The sequence below is a fragment of the Lepidochelys kempii genome, chromosome 15, assembly GCF_965140265.1.
Source record: "Lepidochelys kempii isolate rLepKem1 chromosome 15, rLepKem1.hap2, whole genome shotgun sequence".
Taxonomy (NCBI): domain Eukaryota; kingdom Metazoa; phylum Chordata; order Testudines; family Cheloniidae; genus Lepidochelys; species Lepidochelys kempii.
This window is the reverse complement of record NC_133270.1, coordinates 16,587,839-16,608,834: the sequence shown is the minus strand read 5'-3', so window position 1 is coordinate 16,608,834 and position 20,996 is coordinate 16,587,839. Positions and strand designations below refer to the sequence as shown.

At 43.6% G+C, this 20,996-nt stretch overlaps 1 protein-coding gene across 16 annotated transcripts in view; it reads left to right on the top strand.

Moving 5' to 3' along the window:
• Positions 1-20,646, top strand: part of ARVCF (ARVCF delta catenin family member) — a 543,783-nt gene extending 523,137 nt beyond the window's left edge. For 15 of the 16 annotated variants that reach the window (XM_073313189.1, XM_073313188.1, XM_073313184.1 and 12 more), the window contains 3 exons: positions 9,047-9,138; positions 12,210-12,323; positions 15,157-20,646. In XM_073313189.1, coding sequence (XP_073169290.1) covers positions 9,047-9,138; positions 12,210-12,311 — 194 coding nt within the window. In that variant the 3' untranslated portion in view covers positions 12,312-12,323; positions 15,157-20,646. The remainder of the gene's footprint in view (positions 1-9,046; positions 9,139-12,209; positions 12,324-15,156) is intronic. The other variant, XM_073313194.1, reaches the window with a different exon arrangement.
• Positions 20,647-20,996: the final 350 nt, after the last annotated feature.

The following is a 20,996-nucleotide window of genomic DNA, read 5'->3' as shown; positions in this document are numbered from 1 at the left end:
CAGTACTGGACAGAGGGAGGAGATTTTACCAGTACTTGGAAAAACCTCCACCCTGCGGCTGGTGCACCTAATATGGCAAATGCAACTTGCCCACCAGGATCTGCAGTGAGAGAAGATTTCCCGAAAGCCCCATGAAATACATAGCCATTCTGCATAAGTAGATGAAGCAGTAAGGACCAAGGATAGATAAACTCTGAAGAGCTGGGTGGTCTGGAGACTGTTGCTCAGATGTAGAATAGCAGCAGGAGGAGGAACTCCTACTTCTAAAGACAGGTTTCAGAGTAGCAGCTGTGTTAGTCTGTATCCATAAAAAGAAAAGGAGGACTTGTGGCACCTTAGAAACTAACAAATTTATTAGAGCATGCTCGGGGGTCGCATAACTAGTTAGCATTCCAGAGTCTCATTCGTTATCGGAATTAACCAGACAAATCGCTCCACCAACTAAGGACGGCCACGTCCACGAACGAGACTCTGGCATGCTAACTAGTTATGCAACCCCCGAGCATGCTCTAATAAATTTGTTAGTCTCTAAGGTGCCACAAGTACTGCTTCTAAAGAGAAAAGCTAAGCTGTGTCCATGCAAGACGTTCTCTTTCAAAATGCTGCTAAACTCTGTGGCATGGATGTGAGAACAACTTACTGAGGGGCTCAGGCCCTGATGGAGATGAAGGATAATTAAAAGCCTGAGCTGCTGCTTTGTCAGCAACAATTGGGAGAAAAAAAAAAAAAGCAGGGATTAAGCCCTGTTTCTTCTGACCTTCCGCTGGTATGGGAAAAGTCAGGGGTTTCCCTGTTAATAGCCACTTCGGAGGCACGCGGTTCTCAGGATGAAGGCTGCAATGCTGCATGGGAGGCAGTGCTGTATAAGGGGACAGGGCTGCGAGTCAGGAGATAGCGGTTCTGCTACTGACTCTGCCATTGACTTGCTGTGACTGGTTTGTGCCTCAGTTTCCCAATCTATAAAATAGGGATGAGTCCATATTTCTGTGAAGTGCTTTGAGATTTGAAAGGCACCGCAATCTGGGACAGACCAACTGTTTCCTTTTAGTACAACAGCATAAACACACACAGTGTTGCTGTGGATTTGCCTCTGTTTTTCCAGGTGCAAATATTTGTATTTAAATGTCTGCGTATCTGCAAGTTGGATAGTTTGATATCTCACGATTGCCATGTTTGCAGGTGCAAATGTGAATCAGTTTGAGCCACTGCTGAAAATCAAATACAGCATTTCCAAAAAGTCAGGATAACATAAAGATGCTACCTTCCATGACCTCAGCTGACAGCATCCCCCCGGCATGAATAAACTGTCTATATGTAGTTTGCATAAGGGAAGACTGAAATAATTGTCCTCACAATGAAAGACAGTAACTTAAAAGAAGATCTCACAATGGGATTGTTAGGATATAGATATTCAGGCCTGTCTGTAAAGGCCTATACTCTAATTTAGGTGTATTTTTATCACTTAGCTAGTTACAGAGGTATAAAAGAAAGAATCAAAATCACTGTCTGCTGGTGTAAGGGCCTTCTCTTACTGTGACAGTCTGAGGCCCTGTTCTTAGGTGAAGATCTCTGGCTAAGCAGCAGAGGCAGCCGTAAGCTGGGAAGCGAACGGTCAGATCCTCACATTCCAAACTAGTCACATTGAAATAAGGTGCTATGGGGCTGTTAGGAATACAGTCCTGTCCTGATAATGCCTATCGCCTCCAGAGAAAGGGAAGTGCCTAGAAAATGTAAAAGGAAACTTAGTTTGATAGCATCCTGTCTGGCAAGAACTCACTTATCAATAGACACAGCTGGGAAACCCTTATGTCTTTATAGATGTAGTTGTGAAATCCTCATTTCTCTATTGTTCTATCATTGTAGTCCCCATTTCCCTATTGTTTGTCTGTATAATCTCTGTCTGGTTCTGTGATTGTTTCTGTCTGCTGTATAATTAATTTTGCTGGGTGTAAACTAATTAAGGTGGTGGGATATAATTGGTTAAATAATCATGTTACAATATGTTAGGATTGGTTAGTTAAACTTCAGTAAAATGATTGGTTAAGGTATAGCTAAGCAGAACTCAAGTTTTACTATATAGTCTGCAGTCAATCAGGAAGTAAGGGGGGGGATGGGAACAGGGAATGGGGGTGGGGAAATTGGAATCATGTTTTGCTAAGTGGGGGGGGGAATGGGAACAGGGACACAGGTAAGGCTCTGTGGTGTCAGAGCTGGGAAGGGGGACACTAAGGAAGAAAACTGGAATCATGCTTGCTGGAAGTTCACCCCAATAAACATCGAATTGTTTGCACCTTTGGACTTCGGGTATTGTTGCTCTCTGTTCATGCGAGAAGGACCAGGGAAGTAGGAGGGTGAAGGAATAAGCCCCCTAACAGGTTTCAGAGTAACAGCCGTGTTAGTCTGTATTCGCAAAAAGAAAAGGAGGACTTGTGGCACCTTAGAGACTAACCAATTTATTAGAGCATAAGCTTTCGTGAGCTACAGCTCACTTCTTCAGATGCATATCGTGGAAACTGCAGCAGGCTTTATATATACACAGAGAATATGAAACAATACCTATTCCCACCCCACTGTCCTGCTGGTAATAGCTTATCTAAAGTGATTTCCAGCACAAATCCAGGTTTTCTCACCCTCCACCCCCCCACACAAATTCACTCTCCTGCTGGTGATAGCCCATCCAAAGTGATAACTCTTTACACAATGTGCATGACAATTAAGCTGGGCTATTTCCTGCATAAATCCAGGTTCTCACATCCCCCCCACCCCCATACACACACAAACTCACTCTCCTGCTGGTAATAGCTCATCCAAACTGACCACTCTTCAAGTTAAAATCCAAGTTAAACCAGAACATCTGGGGGGGGGGGTAGGAAAAAACAAGAGGAAACAGGCTACCTTGCATAATGACTTAGCCACTCCAAGTCTCTATTTAAGCCTAAATTAATAGTATCCAATTTGCAAATGAATTCCAATTCAGCAGTTTCTCGCTGGAGTCTGGATTTGAAGTTTTTTTGTTTTAAGATAGCGACCTTCATGTCTGTGATCGCGTGACCAGAGAGATTGAAGTGTTCTCCGACTGGTTTATGAATGTTATAATTCTTGACATCTGATTTGTGTCCATTTATTCTTTTACGTAGAGACTGTCCAGTTTGACCAATGTACATGGCAGAGGGGCATTGCTGGCACATGATGGCATATATCACATTGGTGGATGTGCAGGTGAACGAGCCTCTGATAGTGTGGCTGATGTTATTAGGCCCTGTGATGGTGTCCCCTGAATAGATATGTGGGCACAGTTGGCAACGGGCTTTGTTGCAAGGATAAGTTCCTGGGTTAGTGGTTCTGTTGTGTGGTATGTGGTTGTTGGTGAGTATTTGCTTCAGGTTGCGGGGCTGTCTGTAGGCAAGGACTGGCCTGTCTCCCAAGATTTGTGAGAGTGTTGGGTCATCCTTTAGGATAGGTTGTAGATCCTTAATAATGCGTTGGAGGGGTTTTAGTTGGGGGCTGAAGGTGACGGCTAGTGGCGTTCTGTTATTTTCTTTGTTAGGCCTGTCCTGTAGTAGGTAACTTCTGGGAACTCTTCTGGCTCTATCAATCTGTTTCTTTACTTCTGCAGGTGGGTATTGTAGTTGTAAGAAAGCTTGACAGAGATCTTGTAGGTGTTTGTCTCTGTCTGAGGGGTTGGAGCAAATGCGGTTGTATCGCAGAGCTTGGCTGTAGACGATGGATCGTGTGGTGTGGTCAGGGTGAAAGCTGGAGGCATGCAGGTAGGAATAGCGGTCAGTAGGTTTCCGGTATAGGGTGGTGTTTATGTGACCATTGTTTATTAGCACTGTAGTGTCCAGGAAGTGGATCTCTTGTGTGGACTGGACCAGGCTGAGGTTGGTGGTGGGATGGAAATTGTTGAAATCATGGTGGAATTCCTCAAGGGCTTCTTTTCCATGGGTCCAGATGATGAAGATGTCATCAATATAGCGCAAGTAGAGTAGGGGCTTTAGGGGACGAGAGCTGAGGAAGCGTTGTTCTAAATCAGCCATAAAAATGTTGGCATACTGTGGGGCCATGCGGGTACCCATAGCAGTGCCGCTGATCTGAAGGTATACATTGTCCCCAAATGTGAAGTAGTTATGGGTAAGGACAAAGTCACAAAGTTCAGCCACCAGGTTAGCCGTAACATTATCGGGGATAGTGTTCTTGACGGCTTGTAGTCCATCTTTGTGTGGAATGTTGGTGTAGAGGGCTTCTACATCCATAGTGGCCAGGATGGTGTTATCAGGAAGATCACCGATGGATTGTAGTTTCCTCAGGAAGTCAGTGGTGTCTCGAAGGTAGCTGGGAGTGCTGGTAGCGTAGGGCCTGAGGAGGGAGTCTACATAGCCAGACAATCCTGCTGTCAGGGTGCCAATGCCTGAGATGATGGGGCGCCCAGGATTTCCAGGTTTATGGATCTTGGGTAGTAGATAGAATATCCCAGGTCGGGGTTCCAGGGGTGTGTCTGTGCGGATTTGATCTTGTGCTTTTTCAGGAAGTTTCTTGAGCAAATGCTGTAGTTGCTTTTGGTAACTCTCAGTGGGATCAGAGGGTAATGGCTTGTAGAAACTCGTGTTGGAAGTTTGTGGTTAGATTTATTAAAATGAGAACTATCCTGAAGGAGGCTGTACCAGTACAGTAATATCTCGGTGCCCTGAGGGCAATGGCTCTGTGGTGGAATTAACAAACTCAGTTCCTTCCGTGTTTCAAGATTAATTCTAAAATCAAATTTAATTTAGTCTATATGGAATTAACAAGCAATCTGGAGTGTGTTTTAGGAAGGTATAAGCCATTTGGACTTTGGCTGGAGGAGCCTGAGGAATGGAAAGTCAAATATTAACATTATCCATTTTCTTGGAGTTTAGTGGAGCAAATCAATTACCTAGAGTTAGTGCATTTCCTGTGAGTTGGCCTTTAAAGGTATTGGTGATGAGATACAGAGAAATCCCAGTGACCAGCTACAATTGATTTAAAAGTTTCCAAGAAAAGGGATCTTTGACAGAAATCTTGGAACCTTGTTTTCTAGAGGTGGTGAACAGATCTGAGTGGACTCTCCTAGGTGAGAGATTCTGTCAAACTGCCTACCTAAAATCAATTTGTATTTCACCTACTAAAGCCACATCAGTATTAACCTGTGGAACAAATGAAACATTGATTAGATTAATATTTTTCTCTGAATACTGAACTACAGTCTTGTGGGCACAGAACCTAGTTCAGCAGTCAGGCGAATAGGATCAGAAGTTCTGTGCCCACAAGACTGTAGTTCAGTATTCAGAGAAAAATATTAATCTAATCAATGTTTCATTTGTTCCACAGGTTAATACTGATGTGGCTTTAGTAGGTGAAATACAAATTGATTTTAGGTAGGCAGTTTGACAGAATCTCTCACCTAGGAGAGTCCACTCAGATCTGTTCACCACCTCTAGAAAACAAGGTTCCAAGATTTCTGTCAAAGATCCCTTTTCTTGGAAACTTTTAAATCAATTGTAGCTGGTCACTGGGATTTCTCTGTATCTCATCACCAATACCTTTAAAGGCCAACTCACAGGAAATGCACTAACTCTAGGTAATTGATTTGCTCCACTAAACTCCAAGAAAATGGATAATGTTAATATTCGACTTTCCATTCCTCAGGCTCCTCCAGCCAAAGTCCAAATGGCTTATACCTTCCTAAAACACACTCCAGATTGCTTGTTAATTCCATATAGACTAAATTAAATTTGATTTTAGAATTAATCTTGAAACACGGAAGGAACTGAGTTTGTTAATTCCACCACAGAGCCATTGCCCTCAGGGCACCGAGATATTACTGTACTGGTACAGCCTCCTTCAGGATAGTTCTCATTTTAATAAATCTAACCACAAACTTCCAATCTCAGTTGCTATCTTGATGTATTCCCAACTCAGCGTGTGGTTTTTAGCTCCAAACAATCCGTTAGAACTGACGTGTGTGACACCATTAACAAGCAAAAAGAAAAGGAGGACTTGTGGCACCTTAGAGACTAACCAATTTATTTGAGCATACGCTTTCGTGAGCTACAGCTCAGTTCTGTTAGTCTCTGGTTAGTCTCTAAGGTGCCACAAGTACTCCGTTTCTTTTTGTGAATACAGACTAACACGGCTGCTACTCTGAAACCTACCATTAACAAGGGGTCAGCATTCAGCTGAACAACAATACACGCTACAAAATGCCTTTTAGCTCAGATGTAAACCCAAAGACCCTGACCATTTTTTATCACTTTGATTAGGATTCTGAAGGCTGGTGTATTGATTAAACACTAGTTTTTTGCCTATCTAAAATATCCATTTTTTTTCCATTTCATAGAATCATAGAATATCAGGGTTGGAAGGGACCCCAGAAGGTCATCTAGTCCAACCCCCTGCTCGAAGCAGGACCAATTCCCAGTTAAATCATCCCAGCCAGGGCTTTGTCAAGCCTGACCTTAAAAACCTCTAAGGAAGGAGATTCTACCACCTCCCTAGGTAACGCATTCCAGTGTTTCACCACCCTCTTAGTGAAAAAGTTTTTCCTAATATCCAATCTAAACCTCCCCCACTGCAACTTGAGACCATTACTCCTCGTTCTGTCATCTGCTACCATTGAGAACAGTCTAGAGCCATCCTCTTTGGAACCCCCTTTCAGGTAGTTGAAAGCAGCTATCAAATCCCCCCTCATTCTTCTCTTCTGCAGGCTAAACAATCCCAGCTCCCTCAGCCTCTCCTCATAACTCATGTGTTCCAGTCCCCTAATCATTTTTGTTGCCCTTCGCTGGACTCTCTCCAATTTATCCACATCCTTCTTGAAGTGTGGGGCCCAAAACTGGACACAGTACTCCAGATGAGGCCTCACCAATGTCGAATAGAGGGGAACGATCACGTCCCTCGATCTGCTCGCTATGCCCCTACTTATACATCCCAAAATGCCATTGGCCTTCTTGGCAACAAGGGCACACTGCTGACTCATATCCAGCTTCTCGTCCACTGTCACCCCTAGGTCCTTTTCCGCAGAACTGCTGCCTAGCCATTCGGTCCCTAGTCTGTAGCTGTGCATTGGGTTCTTCCGTCCTAAGTGCAGGACCCTGCACTTATCCTTATTGAACCTCATCAGATTTCTTTTGGCCCAATCCTCCATTTGTATATGGTGATATTCTTTACCTCCTCTCCTAAACTGTTGTGAAATGTTAAACACTAGACATGCATCATCTCTGTGGCAGTTGCATTTCAGTGGTGGGTGAACGGTTCTCTTTGTAGTTTACCTGTTTATAAAGTGCTTCGGGATCGTTCTTGATGAAAGGTGCTACACAATGTCAGTGATCTGTTACTTGTAAGTAAATATGATTAAATAATTTTCAAATGTAAAGGGCTGCTTCTGAGTTGACCATCGAGTTTGGGAAAGGCGATTTTTGAACGCCATTGTGCTATCATTTAAATGTATAGCATGTACCCATGACTTTTACTATGAGTTGTAACGTTTTTAGATCTGTGTGTGTGTTTGTTTGTGTGTGTAATTTGAAACTGAATGACTTATTGTACACTCCCCGGGAGTGTTGGCTAGGTGGATGGTTGGGATTTTTTGGTCTAACTGGCACAAGCAGGGATGCTAGGTATCTTAACTGTCAGCAGAGAACTGAAAGTAAAGAAGAAAAGCCGTATAGCAGTGGTTCTCAAGGTTTAAGTTATGCACCACATATCTCAAATGTACTTGATACACGGCCTTAGTCATTATAATCAGCATAGTTATGGATTATCTTTTTATATGATATTGATCTTAATTAAACATGTGGACCATCTCAAATGCCTGGGCATTCTGCAAGGCTTGTGCATATGTTGATTTACTGAGCCAAGTATAAAGACAAACATCTTTTTATAAACTAACTGGATTGCAGCTTGCGTAGCCTATTTTGAGAACTGCTGCCCCATAGACTGTTTACCAGGAGTCGCTCCATTTACAAAGCTTTTGTGTTACAGCTTAAAATTGCTTACTTTTTAGTTTCACCGGTAGCCCTCAAAAACGACATCTAGAGTGACTGACTGACTGATTTTAGAAGGCCTATTGAATGCAAGCAATAAACCAAGACATGAGGCCTTCTGACATTTTATGTAAAATCTTTTTGGAGAGTACAGTTTGACAGGAAGTAGAACCTGTAATGATCCTTTAATTACATGGAGAGATACAAAGCTTATTAAGAACCACAAATTTGACTGTCACTTAGCCCAGATTAGAAAGCTGTCAGGGCAGGCAGGAGAATATGTTTGTCCCTGATAATGCGGGAAACTTGATGCACTAGAGGAATAAAGTAGTATTTGTAACCTCTAACAATGAATCCAAGTAGTTTCTGAAATACTTACAGCATTTCTTCATAAAGCCCTTCCACCCCCTTCTTTCCTGTTTACTCATGTATTCACATTGCTTTTCAACTGTCAGGGAGAAAAATCACCCACAGGTGCCATTTCAAAATGAAAGGCAGGTCCAGCAGAGCAGGGTTTGCATCGAGATCTCACAAAACTCGACAGGCTGCTTTTCTTATCATGCCAAAGGGGATGTCTCCAAACTATTGTCGTGTCCTGCTTGTAGTCAAGTTCAGAAGGAGTGGGAATGTGTTGCATGCCACTCCGAGAAGGAACCCAGCCAATTATTCAGGTTGTTAAGTGCAGAACGCAAGATTTCAGCTGGATTTGGAGCTCATTAGCCACAGGGTGTGAAGTAACAGCTTGCTGCTTTCCATGGACAGACTACTACTACACTGCAGCCGGCCAGAATGGAAACTGTGCTGCTTGTTAATGAGATACCAGCATTTGACACGGAGGGGGTGGTATAAAAGGAGTTCTTTTTAAAAAGAAAGGTGGTTAAAAAATAAAATTGCTGAACATCAGCCCACGAGGAAGGCACATGCCTATGTCTTTGGTTTAACGCTTTGTGTCTGTCTCTCTTTCTCTCTCTCTAGTTCTTTGACAATGCAAAACAGCCAAATCTACCATGGTTTTGCTGCCTGATTGTCATGTCATTCCTTCACAGATGGGTACTCCACCATCGATCACCGGGACAAAGAGCGCAAATACAAGACCAATGACACTATAGGGGACGCATCGGAGAAAGAACCTTTAAAAGTAAGCTTCCAGCTATTCCAAAGGCTGCTTAATGCCATTACAGAATGGGACATCCAGTGTCAGGCAGCAAGGAACGTGTGTCGCAAATACACAGCAGGGGCTTGTAAATGGTTATCTATAAAGGCACCATTTCGTAAGTGATCACTAGTTAGCCTTAAATGGAAGCAAATTCTGCTTTCTAATAAGGGAGCAACTGCTGGAGATGGTTTTATAAGCTGATATGTGCTCAAGTTCCTGTAGGTAAATAACGGTTTTACAAAAGAATGTGTTTGCTTTATCACTTTCAGCTCCTCCATCTAGGTACATTCCCCAGCCCTAAAGTGTATAGCTCTGCAGGAGACTTTGTTCTGAGAATAGTCACATCAAGCAGTTACTTCCCACCATGGAAACCATAAAGGAGTGTAGCTGAAAGCCTGTGTGTCTTTGTAAAGCTGTGTGGTGTATATAGCTCCCAGCCCTCGCTCAGACTCTCCCACACATGGACTCTGTATATGGGTTGGTCTCTCTCACTCTCTTACACAGAGCCTTCTTTAAAATGGATTTCCAACTTTCTTCTTCCACGCAGTTTCCTCACTGAAAAGTCAGACTTGAATCTTCCACTTCCATTGTGGGCTGCTGAGTTTAGCAATACAGGCTGCATGCTAGTAATTGACTCTATGCAATTTTTCTTACATTCATGCACAATTTTAGCTAAGTTTTTATAAGCAGTTGCTTTATGCCTCCAGCAGTGCAGTGGCACATGGGACTCCTCCCTACCTTGCAAAAACCCACGCACACACTCTTGTGTGTCAGCAGTGGGAAAAACCAGACAATGAAACAAGAGTTTGTGACAGAAATCACTGCTCCCCGCCTTGGTGCTGGTGTTGGGAACCTCAGTGCTAGGGAGCCCTGAGGATCTGTGGTGAAATCTCCTCAGTGTTTTGTGGGAACTCCAGAAGATCCAGATGCTTCAGGTTAAATGGCCAAGCGGTTGAAAAGGAAAGACTTTTCAATTAGTGCAAAACACTGAGCAAAGGCATGCAGAAATAAGATAGAGAAAAATCTTTCCACAGAATGAGCCAGTTGTACACCTGCCTGGCGATGGTCTGTCTATATTAACATGTGGACACAAACACTCACCATCCAGATTTGAGCATAGCTACCCCTCTTCTCTATTAAAGGTAGAGGCCAGCCGCAGTCCACACTTCAATTGTTCAGACACAAATAGTTTTTTCAAAGGCTATTTAAAACCTCTGCCTTGTCAGAAGCTTCTCATCTAGCAACCTTATTAATATAAGCCATTGTCTTGTGATATCCTTCCAGTGCCAAACCCTGCAAGCTTACTGTTGTTAGCTGGCCTGAATGAGTAGAAGTCTCACGTCATGTGGCTGCAGTGTGACTGAAACACTGACTTCTTTACCCCTTGGGTTAGCCCAGCCTCTGATCTTACTTTAATATGACCTTCCATTATCCAGTACTGTAAGTGGTTGAAGATTATGGCTGTGCATAGATTAGGCGACCTCAGCGACCCTTAAAGCTGTACTGCAAGGGAACAGCCACTGTTGTTTAAAACTAGCTGCCCTATTTAGTCCATGTACAATCCATTTGCTAAGCCTGCACCTATTGTGCTATATATAATGGGATTTGATAGCAATCACCTTTTGGTGTGAACATGTAGAATGCTAATTGCATCTATGCTTTACAGTCACTAGTAAAGATGGAAAGGAAACAAAAATCTTTGGTTCCTCTCACCTTTGCCTTTGGAAGGGATCGGTGCTTCCTTCATTAGTTTGTCATCTCTGTCCTTTCCTGTTTTACTGTGTAGTAGCCCTGATCAAACTGGGAAATTTCTATCTTAAGTGCTTAAGAGCAATTCACTTCGTATTATTCATGGTTATGTTTCAGGGTAAATTTCCAAAGTGCTACACAAAGATTGAGCCACAAGGCTCTGAGATTGCCACTGATGGGAATCAGTGTCTAAATCCTAGTTACCCACTTTGGAAATACCATTTGATTGACACAGATGTTATTCTGATATGGAAACAGATGGCCCAGCCTGAACCAGAGGTTAATGGTATAAGCTTTCCAATCCACCCGTCCACAGTCTTAGTGTACACTACAGGATGCTGAGGAGGAGGGTGAACTAGGGGAGATGGCTGCAAAGATTAGGATGTGGCTCTGCAGAAATGACAGAAAATGCTTCTTCCAGAGGAGAGGGGGATAGGTTGGGAGGAGAGAGGATGAGCAAGTGCTCTTTACTTTTACCGTGTGACACACACAGGTAGCCAAATACAGCCCACAGAGCTGTGCAATGCATCCCAAGGCCACCTTCATTTTTCCTAAAGTTGAGGTGCTCGGTGGTTCCATTGTGCAATGCTTTGGCTTGATCGGAGCAGGAGTTACTTGCATCAAGATGGAGCATTGGGACCTGTCTCTTCCCCAATCTGTGCTTCCTTCCTGTTAAAGATGGAGGACAGCCCAAATGCTGTCTGATTTATGCCACTGAGGTGCTGCCCGCAGGTTCCTGTCATGTTGTTGAAGCAGTCCTTAGTTGGGCAAAGTCTAGATCCCCCTTGCACTACCCCATCCAAGAGAAACGTGTGTGCTGATTTCTAGCTGGTGAACAATCCAGTAACCGCAAAAAGAACAGGAGTACTTGTGGCACCTTAGAGACTAACACATTTATTAGAGCATAAGCTTTCGTGAGCTACAGCTCACTTCATCAGATGCATTCTGAAGTGAGCTGTAGCTCACAAAAGCTTATGCTCAAATAAATTTGTTAGTCTCTAAGGTGCCACAAGTCCTCCTTTTCTTTTTGCAGATACAGACTAACACGGCTGCTACTCTGAATCCAGTAACTGTGGCTCAGAGGCTGTACGAGTGGCTAGGATTTGTGAATAATAATTGCAATGAAGTGAAGTGCTGCCACGAATGCTTGTCAGTGCCTGTGGAATAGCTCATGCCTTTGCCAATTTTGTTTCTTTCTCTCTCTCCACTAATTCCCCCCTTGCAATCCTTTGAGCTGACTGATTTGTTTGTGTTTGATTAATCCGCTCTGTTTTGCCTTTAACTCCTCACCCTGTTTGCTGCAGAATGACACAAATAGGAAAAACATTAACAGGAGTAACAGGGCTTCGGTGAATCTGGTGGATGCCCGTGACATTAAACCCCAGCCTGTTGACTCCTGGGTCTAATTTGCATGCATGGTAGGTCCTTTTAATGGTAATTGGTGCTAGTGATTACCGTGTCTCATTGTGCATGTTCTGTACCACTGCAGAATCTCTCCGAGGCTAACAGCTAACGGGTTCCTTTTAGGCAAATGAAAATGCATTGGAAAAGGGAGGTTTATATTGCGCACTGTATCTTTAATTAAACACAATAAACCACTGCTGTTTGATTAAAAAATAACCTGTCAAATAACCAGACAGTGAATTAATATTCTGACCGATGGGCTGTCAGAGGAAACGTAAAGGATCTCTGCTATTAGGACATGGGAATTAAATTGAATATAGTTTTCCTGACTGACCTCAAATGTTTACAGCCATTCCACCTCCCCCCCGCACCCTGTACTCATTACCAGGTTTAGCCTGAGTCCTCAGGAAAAGTACATCCTGGCTATTCATGGATCTCCCCTGAGGCTCCCAAGAATTCTATGGTCCTGTCCTCCGAGGGAAAGCTGGTGACCACGCACACAATTAAATTTCAAGGGGGGAGAACGTCAGTCATTTAAACATGGAGCCACAAGTCCCACCTTCTGCTCCTTCTTCTCCGCAGTTCAAGGCTTTTTTTTGGACCCCTTCTTGTTCTCTACCTTCCCTATGTGCCAAGCTCCTTAAAACTGTGCCAGCTTTTACCACTCCTGCTGCCACTAATCTGCCTCCTGCTGCCCAGTCTGTTATCCATGTTACACCTCCTGGCAGCCCGTCAGACGCCGCATTGTGTATAGTACAGACTGTGTGGCTGTCTGTGGACTAAAAGAATATCTTTAGTAACCATGAGGATTGCACTACACAAGTTCTCCTTACCCAGTGTCTGATAGTCCCTGAAGGCCCGATTTCCAGAGATGGTGAGCACCCACTACTCCCATTGCTCAGCACTGCAGAAAATCGGTCCTTTTCTCTACATGGAAATCACATTAATCAGTGAGAAGGAAACTCAAGTCATGAGGCGAGTGCAGTACAATAGGAGAGATCAGAATTCATGACTCATTCTTGTTTCCTTGATGGGAAGGGCTGGAACCCTCTGGCCACTGCAGCCTATAACAGACCCGTATAAGGCCTTTCTCAGCTAGGTGGACAATTCTCCCAGACCTGAAGAAGAGCTCCATGTAGCTCAACAGCTTGTCTCTCTCACCAACAGAAGTTGGTGCAATAAAAGATATTCCCTCACCCACGTTGTCTCCCTAGTTTTCCCAGTACATACTCAGTCTTTGGCTACTAACCATCCCCCTTCTGGTCTTAAATTGCTGCCACTGTCTATCCTGTGCCTGTGTTGGAGACAAATGGGTCTGTGGGCTTCAGTCCTTGGGGCTGTCAGTCTGGCACCTTTCGCTGGCTTTTTGTTGACTTCCAGAAGAAGCATTTCTTTAAATAATTAAAATTTCTGATTGGCTGCTTTGCTGATGCCCTTTGGGTGCTGGTTCAAAGAGCAATTCCTCCATCTCCTGAGAAAACCTAGAAGACATGCGCTGTCTTCACACAAATTCCTGACAGTAACAGACGAAGTAAAGCATTGGAGACCCGGGGCGGGGCGAGGGTGTAGGATGTGAATTCGCAGGGCTTTGGAAACCTCTGGGAGAATGTTTTTAAAAATCACACCTGAAGCTGGCAGAGTAACTTTGCAACATAAGCAGCCCCAGTGATGCTGCACTTCTCTGCTCTTTGCATTCTCCTGGCAACTCTTGGCAAGTAAGTTTAAACCTGAAACCGTCCAAGGTCTCAAATTTAGATTCACTTTGTTACTTTTCTAAGACCTTAAAATGATGGGGAAGGAAAAGCTCTTTAAACGTGTGTTGGGGTATTAAATTCATGTGAAGGTGAGCAGTAGTAGCACCAGCGGACACTTTGCCACTGCAGCGCTCGTACTGTTCCAGTCCTGAGTCGTGCTGGATGAGAGAACACCGACTGGGCCAAACTGTGTGGTGATTTAATGATGCAGACCCATAGGGGACTGGGATATACCCAGCAGATTTCTGCTTGCTTGCTTGAAGATTTTGAGTCCTGCTCTCTAAAAGTGAAAAGCCAGAGCACAAAAGCCACTGGACTTCCTGGTGCCCCCTTAGGACAGTGCTTTCAGGTGCATTAGGAATCAGGGGACCGTGAAATCCTTACTTAAGAGAAATTCTCATTGAAAGCAAGGGGAAATCTCTCGAGAGTAAGGGGAGCAAGGTCAGACACAATTCATGGGGTTCTCGCATCTGATTCCCCTGGGCACTGCCCTGAAAATTCAACCCATCCAGCTACTACACATGTGAAACCCTGGGGGCTCTGCTGTTGCCATAGATTATTTATTATTTGTATTATGATAGTACTCCAACCAAGATCAGAGCCCCATGGTGCTAGGTGCAGTAAGAAGTAGTGGTCCCTGCTCCAGAAGATTGAGATTTAAAGTTTTGACAGGACGCAGTAGTCCCACATTTGTGCAGTGATCCTTGAGAGTGGAGAAAGCATCGAGGGTGGGGGAGGGTACCTTTTTAAACTTAGGGTGGCTTTTTGGTTTTGTTGTTGTTTTTGGGTTGTTTTTTTTTTCTAATTTCTGCCCTTAAAGGAACTATGATATTGGGGGTGGGCGAGGGGGGTGGACTAGGGTGACCAGATGGCAAGTGTGAAAAATCAGGACAGGGGGTGGGTGGGGGGTGATAGGTGCCTATTGTAAGAAAAAGCTCCAAATATCGGGAGTGTCCCTATAAAATCGGGACATCTGGTCACCCTCAGGTGGACGCTTGCAGTTGTCCTGCTACCTGAGCTCACACTGTATGTGCTGGAGATAATCAAAGGTGCATTATTTCATATATTAATCAGCTGTGGCTTTATTTTCCAGGGCTAGAGTCCAACTGCTTCTTTTTTTTTTTTTTTTTTTATACTGAGGGGGGAAAAAACAAATTTGAACCAACACAGAGGATCTCATTAATCACCACTGCCATTCAAATTCGGAGGGCGCTGCATCAGTGAACAGTCTGCAGATTCTAGGAGGGTGTGGGGAGAAAACAGACAACTGCCATCAGCCAACCCCGGAGCACCATGCCTTACAGCAAGACAATTTGCTTTTTAAAACTCAATTACATTCCCACCAGACACAGCCACCTCCCTTTGTCCCCCTCCCCCAAAAGAAGAAAGAATCCAAGCTTACATCTAACTAGTGACTCTTAAATGAGGATGGTGCCAAGGATGAGAAGAGACGGTCACGTGGTGGGAAAGAGGACAGCTTTGCAAGTGAAAGAGGAACTGCAGAATATTTGAAATATATCCTTAGGTATAGTCATGAGGAAACTAGCACTTTTCATTTGTTTTTGTTTTTTGGGTTTTGTTTTGAACTGTGAATTTAATTTTTAAAAGATTTTTATATTAGGGAGTTTGGTTTTTTTGGTTTTGAGCTTTTATTATTTTTTTTCACAAGAAATGCAGGAACGTTGAGTGGGTTTGTTGGATTTTAAAGAAAGGAGAAAAAAACTATTTCGGCTGATTGAATGAACTGGAATGTAGACAACGAAGTTGATGCAAGCTGTATAATCTGCTATTAGAGGAAGCGATATCACACTGTGTTATATTATCATTATAATCTGGTGTAAAATACTTCTGCCTTTTGACTTCTGTAATGGTTCTATTTTTACTTCCACATATGTAAACAGTTTGTTGAAGGTTTCACTGTCCCAATTCAGAAATCTGTGCTGAGAAATGGAGTTGGCTGCCTTTTTATTTTTGTTGCTCATGATGATTGCAGTAAAGGAGTTGCTTTTTCCCCCCCAAGTGTTGATGTTGGGTTGATGGTTATTTAATCTTTAACATAATTTTATTTCCCAGAGCTGTTAACACATTGGGGAAGAATGGAAACTTCCTCATTAGGGAGTTCCGATTAGAACACACTGTAATCTGACGCCCCTTATATTTTTAATGATAGACTCGGTTGCTATTAGATCCATGCGTGTTTTCGGCTGTCGAGCCTGATGAAAAGTAACTGATATATTTCTTAAAGAAATCATCATCCTGGTTTTTTTGTGTTACTTAAGTGTGCAACCTAAAAACAAAAAGCAAGGGTAAAATTCAGCCTCTTGCTGAGGGTCTACTCAAAGCCACCTGGTAGGCCACAGGCAGACTCTCTGCACAAGGTTGAATTTTTGCCCCCCACAGTCACATTTTACACAATGCTATCTGGTGATGCTATGTATTAAATGCAAATCATTGATTTCCTTTGGGTTTTTGATCCAATGAGGGAGAAGGATGAAACAAGAATCAAATCTCTCTCCTAGCATTGGATGGATGCCTTTTACTTATTTTGCTTAGTTACCATTGTCATTTGGTTGCCATGTTTACACCTACAAGTTCTTAAATACAGTGTGACTGGAAAGCACATCTTTGAATCAAGCAAACTTAATTTTAGGTTTTCAGTGCCTGCCATTTCCTTTGTAAATTAAAAATGAAGAAGAAAAAACCCACAACAAAAAACAAAATATTACTGTAATAGTAAACGTCTAATTTTTTGTACAAAATTAAAAAACTAAAAAAAAAGCAAGCCTCAAGAGCTTCGTATCTTCTTGAGTATAATAAAATTTGACAAATACATATCTATAAATAAATATATATAGTTGTGCAGAGGATAGGTTGCCAAAACCGTGGAAGTAGTATGCAGGAGGACTGTTGATTCAGGGAAAGACTGATGCTCGAGCTACAGGCACTAACTTGATCCCCCTTCCCATCCCGCTCACGCACAGAGAGGTTACGTCTGGGTCCTAAGAAAGGTGAAGTTGCTGGGAGGTTGGTTATGTTTACCCTGGTGAGAGAGTCCTGTGAGGTCAAAGATGCTCAGCTGGGCAAGGGAGGCAAAGACAGATCCATCTGTGACCATTTGGATTCTGATGGGCGGGGAGTTTTTTCTTCTTGTAGATGTAAAGCATAGAGAGTGAAACCAGATACATAGTTTTACTGTATATTCTAACAACGGTGCTCTTTTCATACTTGTTCTACTGATAAGTGGAGACCCTTTTAACCAGGCTGTTACACAGAAGAGTTTTATACTGCTTTGGGTTCTGTACCTTGTGTGTTTTTGTATATGAAAGGATTTTTTTTTAAAAAAAATTTCTGCAGCAATTAGCAATGGAACCTTCTTTGTAGCCTATTAGAAGTGCATAAGGAAAGGTCCCAGGAGACTCGGGTATCAGAGTATTGTATTTACCAAAGGAGTCTCAGCAAAAGATTACTGCAGATAACTAGCCAAATGTTGCAAGGCTTTTCTGCTAAGTCTTTGCGATGTAGTCATTCTACAAATATTCCAAAGCCAGGGAGAGGTAAGGAGGGACAATGGCAAAAGGGGAAGGCTGTAGGAAATACCCTGGGGAGAGGAGACTGGCAATAAACTTAAATGATCTCCTATGCAGAGAGAGGCCCCTCCAACTAAAACCTAGATCTAAACACCCATGCTATAGGGATGTTAAAAATCTGGATCAGAATCCAGATTGGGCAAATGGCCTCTTTATAATTGGCCAAACAAAAAACACAGGGGTGTTCGAGAAGCAGATTGTGTTTTATATTCTAAGCAGAAACCATCCCACCCGATTAGACGGAATGGAGCTGGATGCTTGGAATCATTGTGGGTGATTGTTCTTTTCCCTTGTTTCCAGGTTTGTCTTTTTGTGACTGCTTTGTTTGCAAGGCTGCTTGCTCCTGAGTAAGACACCTCACCTCCCCCCAGTTAGTAGTATGCAGTGTTTATACCAACAGGCAAAATATCAGGACTATTAACAGGAGCAGTGTGGCTCTGACCACACTCACCACAATGAAGATTTACTCAGAGTATGTAGCAATAACAAGAATTTAATCCTGTACATTTCACTGCTTTTCTTCTGCTCCTCTCCTGCAAGCCTTTCCCTGGACAATGAGCAGAGAGAGGGATCCCAGGGCTGATTTAAGACATGAGAATGGCCTCCAGTGTCAGCAGCATCAGCCATAGACCAAATCAGGAAACTGTTTACTTTAAAATGATGCTGCTGATCAGTCCTAGCATCACATTTAATCAAGTTGCAGTGGAAGCATGCTGCAGGGGGTGGGCTCACCTGTGGGAGGCGCTCTTTTACAGAAATGTATTGGTGCAGGGCCGATGTATGGTAGCTATAGCTAGCTGATAACCTACTGGGACTTTTCAGGATGTCTCCCCTTACCCAGCCCTTCCAATCCCTCCCCCCACAACCCACCGGTTGCTTCCCATCTATGTTTGGGCTTCATTTGAGAAGATAGGGAATGTGAAGGAAGGACGCACTAGGCATTTTAGGAGCGTTTGACTGCAGAGGCGGGAAAGCAATAGTGTGTGTGACAAAATCAGTCTGAAGTCAAGCAGCATCAGGTCTCAGGATTAGGCATGCAACCGCCTCCCTGCCATTTGCTCCAGATGCCTGCACCATGACAGCCGGAGATCAGGCCCACAGAGGAGCAAGAGCTAGAAAAAACACCCCAGAGTTTCTAGTGTGTCCTTGTGGAGGAAGCTAGCAGGACAGTGGGTGCAGGCTTTCTGTTGATCAGGAGGAGGCGCGAACCTCTGTTGCCTCAGCTAGAGGGCTGTGATAAAGTGGGGGATAGTTTGATTCCCTCGGGGACTCAAGTTATCCCACGGAGCTCCGTCCCCAGGAAGCAGCCCTAGCACAGCCCATGGCACTACGCTGTGACCACTGAAGAAAACAAGTGCTAATTTTGGTGGGGCTCCCATGACTCAGGAGCCCCCTGTGGCTGTAGGTTTGGCTGCTGTGTATTGGAGTAATAGCTGTACCGAGTCAATAGGTTCCTACAGCTACCCATGGTGGGCCAGGCTGTGCTCAGTGCGGGATCCTAGGAGGGGTGCGGACATATGGGGCTCCAAGCTAAGCCACCTTTCTGCTCTCCTGATTCTGGAGCTGGCCAAGTACCAGTTCACCCCTCTGCATAACTTGGGGAGGCCCAAAGACTAGTGGCTGGACTGGTGGCCCACAGATCAGTTTGCCAGCTGTAGATTCCTGGAGTTTGGTGTGCTCTGGCCACCCCTCGCTATGGTCTCAGGAATGCTCCCTACATAGGGCAGAGTGAATAGTGCAGAGCAAGCACCACCCTTCTTTACCACCCAGGGATTCCTCCTACAGCTCTCAGAGCAGCACTGTCTCTAAAACATCATGAAAAGGACTGGTTTTGGGGACCAGGAACTGGCCCAGGATAGGGAGACACACAGAGGAAGCAGTGGTTTGCAAGTATGGTTCCACCACTCCAGTAAGCTCTTACCAATACTGATGAGAATTCGTGACACATGGCCTGCTACACACAAGGCTTGTGATATGCAAAGCACTTTTTCACCTGGGTTCAACTCCCAGAGCATTAGGATAGAGGGTCTCCCACTTTCGTTACTTACCTGCAGCTTACTGTGTGGTTTAGGCTTGATTACCAACAGGGATGGGGGCATTATAAGTTCCTAGACAGCGGAGGCAAAGCTTCTGGGGCCAAGGGCCATATTAATGAGGTTGATTTTATTGCTTCCTGCTGTGACACTCCTCATGGCCTCACTCTTTCTTTGAAAACCGTAATGTGCTGCTAGCTTCAGCCCATGCTTTTGTGCTGTTGGGGTTGGGGGTCTCTGTCTCTCTCTCCCCTCCCCCCTCCCCCCCATACTTTCAAAGGTGTTTATAGAGGTATAGTTTCTAGCAAAGTCTCTTCACTGTTCTGCTCCTAAAAAACTGATGTTTCCTTACCTTTCACAGAAAGGTTTTCCTCTGATTATCAGTACAGTAACTAGTCTAGTGCATTAAGGGACAGTATTATAAACTATTTTTTTCCCCTGTCTTAAATTTACATTGGGGTAGAATGTTCAGAAACACGATGGCAGGATGAGTCATGAGGGGGAAAGAGCATATGCTGCAAAACCTGCCAATCCAGTTGAGGATATAATTGTTCAGCAAAACAAAAACATAACTAGACTAAGAAGATTACTGGTAATTAGTAGCTAATGTGTTTGTAACTATCATGTGCCTTAAAATTTTCATGGTAGGAAAATAAAGAAAAAAAAATCACCAATGTGTTTTCTGTAATACTACTCAACATTATCGCTGTAGTTTAGACTGGTGGGTTTTTGCATTGTATTTACACTGTACTATAAACTGGAACACTTAGAATGGTTTTATTTTAAGAGTAAGATGGGGGAGGGCAATAAAAGATAATTATGCTTTCATAGAACAAATGTTACCATAACAGAATGTATTATTATAGGAATTTTCCATAACACCGATAAGTAGAATGCTTGTTAGAAACCAGGTATGTAGGATAACAGTTTGGTGTGTTTTCAATAAACCATGCCTGGAAAGAACATGTGTGTCATTGGTTATTTGTTACATCAGATGTTCTAAATATTCTCTGCCACATAACATCATTCAGCCAGGACACAGGGTAGTGGGACCCTAGCACAGGCCAGCAGTGTGCTGCAAAAAAACCTCTAGTAATGAAAGTGATTGGTGTATGCTTTAATGTACTGCAGCTGGAAACAGTAATTCTATGGCTTATGTTAGCATTATAGCAGAAAGCCATATAATGACTTTGGAGTGTAGATCATGGCTTTACTAAGACACAAGGGTGTTTCTGTGGAGGGAGGGAGACATCTGCATGGGTCTGTTCAAAGGACTCCACATTTGGATTGACAAGCATATCTTACTGATGGCT